The sequence below is a fragment of the Hoplias malabaricus genome, chromosome 10, assembly GCF_029633855.1.
Source record: "Hoplias malabaricus isolate fHopMal1 chromosome 10, fHopMal1.hap1, whole genome shotgun sequence".
In the NCBI taxonomy this organism is placed as follows: Eukaryota; Metazoa; Chordata; class Actinopteri; order Characiformes; family Erythrinidae; genus Hoplias; species Hoplias malabaricus.
Window position 1 is genome coordinate 47,501 of NC_089809.1, and position 8,502 is coordinate 56,002.

The 8,502-nt window shown below is 44.4% G+C and overlaps 2 protein-coding genes across 5 annotated transcripts in view; both read left to right on the forward strand.

Annotated features, from left to right (window-relative positions):
* Positions 1-2,760, forward strand: part of stub1 (STIP1 homology and U-Box containing protein 1) — a 10,539-nt gene extending 7,779 nt beyond the window's left edge. For 3 of the 4 annotated variants that reach the window (XM_066683060.1, XM_066683061.1, XM_066683062.1), the window contains exon 8: positions 1-2,760. This exon is cut by the window's left edge and continues 1,667 nt beyond it. The gene's annotated coding sequence lies outside the window, so the exon portion shown is untranslated. The other variant, XR_010804353.1, reaches the window with a different exon arrangement.
* A 1,669-nt stretch (positions 2,761-4,429) lies between these two features.
* Positions 4,430-6,376, forward strand: LOC136708986 (C-reactive protein-like). Its single transcript, XM_066683935.1, has 4 exons — positions 4,430-4,468; positions 5,201-5,287; positions 5,374-5,465; positions 5,643-6,376. The coding sequence occupies exons 3-4, from the start codon at positions 5,375-5,377 to the stop codon at positions 6,272-6,274; spliced, it is 723 nt and encodes a 240-aa protein (XP_066540032.1). The 5' UTR covers positions 4,430-4,468; positions 5,201-5,287; position 5,374; the 3' UTR covers positions 6,275-6,376.
* Positions 6,377-8,502: the final 2,126 nt, after the last annotated feature.

Here is an 8,502-nt window from a genome sequence, read left to right on the forward strand (position 1 = left end):
TTGCCTTTGGTGGAACCTTTTTAAGACGTATGTTTTCATGGAGGAACTTACACTGCGTGACCCAGAGTTTGTGGACACCAGCTTGACACTAACTGGATGTTTGTTGCTCCTCCGCTGCTGAAGCTACAGCCTCTGATCTCCGGGCAATGCTTTACACTCGATTCCAAGAAACATTGTTTTAAGATTTGATGGCATTCAGCCACGAGAACATCAGTGAGGTCAGGTTCTGTTCTTAGTGATTAGCTCTGGATCACAAACACCACTGCAGAGAACACGGTTCCACTGCGGCACAGTCGCACGCTGGTACCGGGATTTATACTCTTATAGCCCACGTTTGGCATTGAGCATGGCGAGCTTATGATCATGTACAACTGCTCCAGAGTGTCCTGTTCTGTATTCACTCATTATAGGAGGTGTCTACAAACTTTTGGACATGTGCTGTGTCTGAACCTGTGCCCTGTTCAGTGTATAGTACACTATTATAGGGTTCTGCCGGATTGTAGCAGTGCACTCAAACAATCCCACAATGCACCAGAAAAGTAGTGTACAGCCCACGGACGTAATCCACTGCGCTGTTTGGTAAAATCCACATGACATTGTGTCAGAAATAGTTCACCATCCTCCTGGGTTCAGTTCCCTATAATAGTGCACTACGTAGTGTGTAATGTAGGGAATAGTGAGTAGGACAGCGTCGGTGAACATCTGCAACAGTTTTACCCTCCGCTGAGATCCAGTAGCTCGGGAGGAGCCAATCAAACTGCAGTAGTACTCAACCGACCAATCAGGGGAAGGGGGAGGAGCCTAGGAATCAGCATCAACATGCAATCATAAATAATGATGTTACATTTCATAACTCTGCCTCACTCTGTGTGTGTGTGTGTGTGTGAGAGAGAGAGAGAGAGAATGTGTGTGTGAGAGAGAGAGAGAGAATGTGTGTGTGAGAGAGAGAGAGAGAGAGAGAGAATGTGTGTGTGTGTGTGTGGGGGGGGGGGGCAGGTGGTATGAGTCTGGTTGTAGTATGTGAAGTCTGTTTGGCTGTTTTAGAGACTTCACTTTAATTTCTTTTGTCATAAACACACTCTCACGTTACTGTAATCATTGTTTATAAAAACAGACGGAATGCTTTGTAAACGCCAGGAGTGGGTTATTACAACAGCAGCAGTGGTTATAACACTTTCCAGAGTTAAACTGGGTGTGAGTGACTGGGTGAGTGTGAGTGACTGTCCACAGCCGGGTGTGAGTGTGTGAGAGGGACTGGGTGTGTGTGTGAATGACTGTCCACAGGTGAGTGACTGGGTGAGTGTGTGAGTGACTGTCCACAGCGGAGAGGGTGAGAGTGACAGGGTGAGTGTGTGAATGACTGTCCACAGGTGAGTGTGAGTGTGTGAGTGACTGTCCACAGCAGAGAGGGTGAGTGTGTGAATTACTGTCCACAGGTGAGTGACTGGGTGATTGTGTGAGTGACTGGGTGAATGTGTGAATTACTGTCCACAGGTGAGTGACTGGGTGAGTGTGTGTGTGACTGGGTGAGTGTGTGAGTGACTGTCCACAGCGGAGAGGGTGAGAGTGACAGGGTGAATGTGTGAATTACTGTCCACAGGTGAGTGACTGGGTGAATGTGTGTGTGACTGGGTGAGTGTGTGAGTGACTGTCCACAGCGGAGAGGGTGAGAGTGACAGGGTGAGTGTGTGAAAGACTGGGTGAGTGTGTGAATGACTGTCCACAGGTGAGTGTGTGTGTGTGAGTGACTGTCCACAGCAGAGAGGGTGAGAGTGACAGGGTGAGTGTGTGAATTACTGTCCACAGGTGAGTGACTGGGTGAGTGTGTGAGTGACTGGGTGAATGTGTGAATTACTGTCCACAGGTGAGTGACTGGGTGATTGTTTGAGTGACTGGGTGAATGTGTGCCCAGTGCTAGTGAGAGGATCCCACCGTGACCCTGATCCGGATGAAGTGATTACAGAAGATGAATGTGTGAATGTTAGCTCTGGTTTGCGAGTGATAAAAGGCTGATATAGAGGTCGTGTCTCCTTATGAAGGATGATCCGCAGTAAAGTTTTACCCTCTTTAGTTTCACTCCCGGTGTTGGGCTAGTTTAGCCGTTAGCTAGAAAAGTCTTTGAAGCTCTGTAGCTGTAAACGGAGCCGTGACTGGCCGCAGTATTAGGACGAGGAGCAACGTCTGGACGCATGTTCAATAAATCTTATTTTTTCTAAAACCCTGTTTAATGTGTGTTTTTCTTCTCTTCACACAAAGAAAGACTTCAACATTCAGTGTGTGTCACAGAGTGGACAGAGAGTGGACACAGGGTTTAAAAACTCCAGCAGCACTGCTGTGTCTGATCCACTCTACACCAGCACAACACACACTAACACACCACCACCACGTCAGTGTCACTGCAGCGCTGAGAATGATCCACCACCACATCACACCTGCTCGGTGGGGGTCCTGAGCGCTGAAGAACAGGGGGAAGGGGGGTAACAAAGTATGCAGAGCAACAGATGGACTACAAAGTGTGTGTGTGTTTATGTTTATTGTTGTTTGGAGAAAGTCTGGTTGATTTTAATGAGATGCAAAGAATACAAACTGAACATTGTTTATTTAAATTGACCTATTTTAAATTGTACTCTTAAAATGTCAAGAAGAATGTCTCTGGTTCTCTCTCTGAGTGAGTAAGTGTGTGTGTGTGTGTGTACGTACATGTACAGAGGAGTTTGGGCAACATGTTGTATGAGTAACGCTGGTTAACTCTTGTATTAAATGTAGATATTGTAAACACTTTCCGTCTCTGCTTTGACTTTATACTTTTCTGATTCCTGAGTCACTGAATCGATTCGTGAGTCATTTGGGAGCCCTCTGAGGACTCCCCCACGTCACATAAGTGGCCCCTCGGTGCCCAACGGAGCCCCGCGGAACTGACTTATTTGGTGATTTACTACAATCTCTTTACATTGTCATATCAAAGAAAAGGAAGATTTTAACGAGCGATCACCAGAGCTGAATTTCAGGTGATCAGGTAACTACAGTGTGATATATGGGTAAAATATATGGTAACAATGAATTGCACGTTTTCTGACATTTAAATGACTTTCAGTTCATACTTAAAAGCTACTGTCTGACATTTTTTTTGGCTGTTGTTGCTATGACATCATGCTGCAATGTACTGTGGGTAAGTTCTGCTTCTAAAGTGGGCATAGGTTTCTCGTTCCCTTGCTCCAAGGGCTCATTTAACCCACTTCAGCTAGTACAGAAATGGAACTGCTCTTAAGGTGGCACCAGAATTCTAACCCTGGGCGAGTCGTGTTTGGAATCTGAATCCTTGAGTCTGGGTTTGTAAACACTGAAGTCTGAGTGGCCCCGCCCCTTTCCTAGTGAAGTGATGTGGAGTGTTGTTCCTGCAGTAGCAGAGTTATCAAACTTAAGGAGGAATATAGATCATTACAGCCGTCCGAAGGATCCCTACATTGGGAAGGAGCATTTGAACAGAGTCCTGTATGTTGAGGATAAACTGAGTGACAGCAAGACTCCGCTCTCAGAGTTTGGAGATGGAGCAGATCAGGATCACGTTCTGCTCAGAGATTAAACGCTCTGCAGAGGATGTGTGCGAGGTTTGGGGAAGGAGAATGTAATACGGAGTTTGGAGAAGTGATGAACTCTGAGGGAATCAGGACGATGTTCTGTTGGACTTCAGCTTCTACAGAGACTGGGGAGAGAGGAGCTCCAGTCACATCCTGTGTCTGATTTAACATTTTGTCCTTGTCCGTATGTGTATGAGGCTGTTACCCAGAGAATCCACTGAACTTACCTTAAACACAGATTCAGATAAACAAGTGCTCTTTAGACAATTTATTGATTTTTGAAAAAGTATTTGCCAAAGTGAATTTAATGCCAGCAACATGTTCCTAAAATGTTGGGGCAGAGTTGTGTTTACCACTGTGTTCACCGCCTCTTCTTTAACAGCACTCTGTAAGTGATGGGGAACTGAGACCAGTCGCTGTACTTCTGAAAGTGAACTGTTTTCTGCTTCTTGCTTGTTACAGGATTGGAGCTGCTCCGTTACAGGGTTTTTGTTTCATAAAGCCCCAGTTGTTGTCAGTGGGGGACAGGTCTGGACGAGTTTAGCTCCCGGACTCTTTTACTAAGGAGCCGTGCTGCTGTGATCCATGCGGATTATGGACTGGCCTCGTCTCACTGAAATGAACAAGGCCTTCCCTGAAAAAGATGTTGTCTGAACGGCAGCGTGTCACTCCAAACCCTGTATATTGTCACATCCTGGCCCAGTCCCGTATGTTTTCCCCACCGTGCTCATGTAGCACATGGCTCTGTTTGTTGTTGTTTCTGTCTCCGCCCTAGTCCCGCCTTAGTCCTGCCTCTGTCTCATTATTGTCTCCAGGTGTTCCTCGTTTGTCTTGGTCTGATATAGCTCTGTAGTTTGGGTGCTCCTTTGTCTGGTGTTTTGTGTGGAGATGTATGTTTCTCAATCTTTCTGTTTACATGTGTCTACTCCAGTTCATGGCTCTTCTGTCTGTTCTAGTTTAACTATGTTTAGTTTAGTTTTGTCTTTGTTTAATCTTTATGTATTACTTGTTTATTTTGATTCTGTCTTTGTTTACGTCCGACTCCTTCATCCTCCCTGCACAGCCATGACATATATCCTTCAGCATTAACAGTGCTTCCCCACACCCTGTGGAGGACACTTCCACTTCCTGAGTCTGTCTGAAATGAGCTCGGCCCAGAGAAGATGGCGGTGTTTCTGGATCCTGTTTATATCTGGGTTTTTCTCTGTGTTTGAGAGGTTTAGCTTGTGTTTGTGGAGGTGGTGATGATGAACTGTGTTCACAGAAAGTGTGTTTGGGAAGTGTTTCTGACCCATGCAGTGATTTCCTACAGAAACCTTTCTGTTTGTAATTCAGTGCCATCTGAGGGCTAGAAGACCACAGCCAGATAAAACTGGTTTTGGGCCGTGTCTCTTGCATGTAGAGGTTTCTCAAGATTCTCTGAAACTATTTCTGACACTGGTCATGTGCTGTACATGATGAAAACCCCAGGTTCTTTATGTTTTTAAGTTGAGATGCGTTATTCTTGAATTGTTTCACAACTTCACTCCGCCCCTGCCAAAGTGTGACAATTGAGGACAGTAAACAAGACCTTACTGGAACTATCCCCTGAATTTTCTTAAATATCCTCCATCCTTTTTCAGCATCACCCACAGCCTCAGCAAAGACAATTCAAGACGACGGCCAGAGGGACAATCGGAGACAATTAGAGACAATCAGAGAAGATCAGAGTGAGTACCCACACCTCTGCTTCTCCTTTACCTCCTGCCTCTGGGCTCCTCTCAGGTGATTAATGTGATGGAGGTGTTGTTTACAGGATGAAGTGTGCAGCTCTTCTCCTGTGTGTCGTCCTCTCGCTGGACTCTGCTTCCTCTGGTAATCTCACACTCATCAGAGATTCAAATATCAGTGAGTAGAGTGTCCTTCATCCACCTACAATACCATAACAACCGCCTGGAAAATGCATAGACTGTTTAATACACTGCATTTCCTCTGAAAATGCTCTTTTCTAGTTTAAGGATCTGAGTGTAATTTAAACGTGTGTCATTTCTGAAGGGACTTTTTTTTTTTTTTTTTCCCCCCCAGTAAGTCTCGGTGAAAACCTGCTGCTTTTCCCCAAAGAGTCGAACACTGCCTATGTGAAACACGTGCCCCTGAAACCCCTCAGTTTATCGGCTTTCACTCTGTGTATGCGGATCTCTGTGGACCCACGCGTGGTCGATGCAGAGGACCGTGAGACCATCCTCTTCGCTTATCGCACCAGAGACTTTGACGAGCTGAACGTTTGGCAGGAGAAAGGCCAACTCTCCTTCTACTTAAGGGGTGAGCCAGGAGTCTTCTTCCCCCTCAAACCCCTCTCCACCTTCCGCACAAACCTGTGTCTCACCTGGGAGTCCAGCTCGGGCCTGGCCGCGTTCTGGGTGGACGGGCGCCGCAGCATGCTGCAAGAGTACAGAAAAAACCACAGAGTCCGGCCCGGTGGCGTGGTGATATTGGGGCAGGATCCAGACTCGTTTGTTGGGAATTTTGATGAGAAACAGAGTTTTGTGGGTGAGATTTCAGACGTAAACATGTGGGACTTTGTGCTGACGGAGGAACAGATCCGAGCCTTCAATGAGAAAGGCTGGTCAGAACCTATTCCAAAAGTTCTCAGGTGGAGCGTAATGGAGGGTGAAGTTAACGGGGAAGTCCTTGTCGTCCCAGAGAACAACTTATGATCTTCTCAGTAGAGCAGCTGCTACAGTGACGTCTGGTGTTTCTGCTGCGTCCGTCCTCTGTTAAAATGTGGAGGGAAAGATCTAATAAATTAATAAAATGAAAATGCAAAACCATTTTTGCTGGTGGTTTTTGTTACACGTGTGAAACTATCATCACAACATTAAAACTGAACTGGCATCTTCACTCAAACATGAATCATTCAAAAGTCTAATGTAATTTTAAATATTTTTGTCAATTCCCTTTTTATTTAGAATGACTTAGAAGCAGAAAAGTAATTTACACAAGACAACAGTTTTGATCAGTTTACTTTGTGATTCAGCCGTTAATTTTCTTACGTTAAAGTATTTACAAACCGGATTCCCAAAAAGTTGGGACACTAAACAAATTGTGAATAAAAACTGAATGCAATGATGAGGAGGTGCCAACATCTAATATTTTATTCAGAATAGAACCCAAATCACAGATCAAAAGTTTAAACTGAGAGAATGCCTCATTTTTAGGGGAAAAATGTTTCAAAATTTCATGGCGTCAACAAATCCCCAAAAAGTTGGGACAAGGCCATTTTTTACCACTGTGTGGCATCCCCCCTTCTTACAACACTCAACACGTCTGGGGACAGAGGAGACCAGTTTCTCAAGTTTAGAAATAGGAATGCTCTCCCATTCATGTCTAATACAGGCCTCTAACTGTTCAATCGTCTTGGGCCATCTTTATCACACCTTCCTCTTTATGATGCTCCAAATGTTCTCTACAGGTGAAAGATCTGGACTGCAGGCTGCCATTTCAGTCCCCGGATCCTTCTCCTACGGAGCCATGATGATGTGATTGCTGCAGAATGTGGTCTGGCATTATCTTGTTGAAAAATGCAGGGTCTTCCCTGAAAGAGATGACGTCTAGATGGGAGCATATGTTGTTCTAGAACCTGAACATAGTTCTCTGCATTAATGGTGCCTTTCCAGACATGCAAGCTGCCCATGCCACAAGCACTCATGCAACCCCATACCATCAGTGATGCAGGCTTCTGAACGGAGCGCTGATAACAACTCGGGTTATCCTTGTTCTCTCTGGTCCGGATGACGTGGTGTCCCAGTGTTCCATAAAGAACTTCAAATCGTGACACATCTGACCACAGAACAGTCTTCTATTTTGCCACACTTCATTTTAAAAGACCCCTGACCCAGTGCAAACGTCTGAGCTTGTGGAGCTTGCTTAGAAATGGCTTCCTCTTTGCACTGTAGAGTTTCAGCTGGCGACGGTGGACGGCACGGTGGATTGTGTTCACTGACAATGCTTTCTGGAAGTATTCCTGAGCCCATTCTGTTATTTCCTTGACAGTGGCGTTCCTGTTTGAGGTGCAGTGACGTTTAAGGGCCCGGAGATCATGAGCATCCAGTAGAGTTTTACGGCCTTGACCCTTATGCACAGCAATTGTTCCAGATTCTCTGAAATCTTTTGATGATGTTATGCACGGTTGATGGTGATAACTTAAAAGTCTTCGCTATTTTATGCTGGGTAACACCATTCTGGTATCGCTGCACTATCTTTCTGCGCAACAATGGTGGAATTGGTGATCCTCTTACCATCTTGGCTTCAGAGAGACACTGACACTCTGAGAAGCTCTTTTTATACCCAATCATGTTGTCAATTGACCTAATTAGTGTTCATTGGTCTTCCAGCTGTTCGTTATATGCTCCATTTCCTTTTTCCAGCCACTTATTGCTACTTGTCCCAACTTTTTTGGGATTTGTTGACACTGTGAAATTATGAATCAACATATTTTTCCTTTAAAATGTTACATTTACTCAGATTAAACTTTTGATCTGTCGTCTATGTTCTATTACGAATAAAATATTGACATTTGCCATCTCCATATCATTGCATTCAGATTTTATTCACAATTTGTTTAGTGTCCCAACTTTTTTAGAATCCGGGATGTAGAAAAACTCCAAAAATAAAATACGAACACTGGATGTTGTAAAGGGGAAAAATTATCATCAAAATAAAGCAAACGTTTATTTCATTTTCAAAACCGTGCTGGTATTTCATGATTAAACATAAAGTCACAGTAATCAGTTTCTATGTCTCAAAAGAATGAAGTTAAATGTAGGTGTTTGTAACAGTGAAAAAGAGTATAATTTAGTGTAGACTCTTGAAGTAAACTGAATACAGTTATTGGTGTGAAACAGAGTTGTTTTCTGGTGAAATGTAATAAGGACAATGGCTGTTT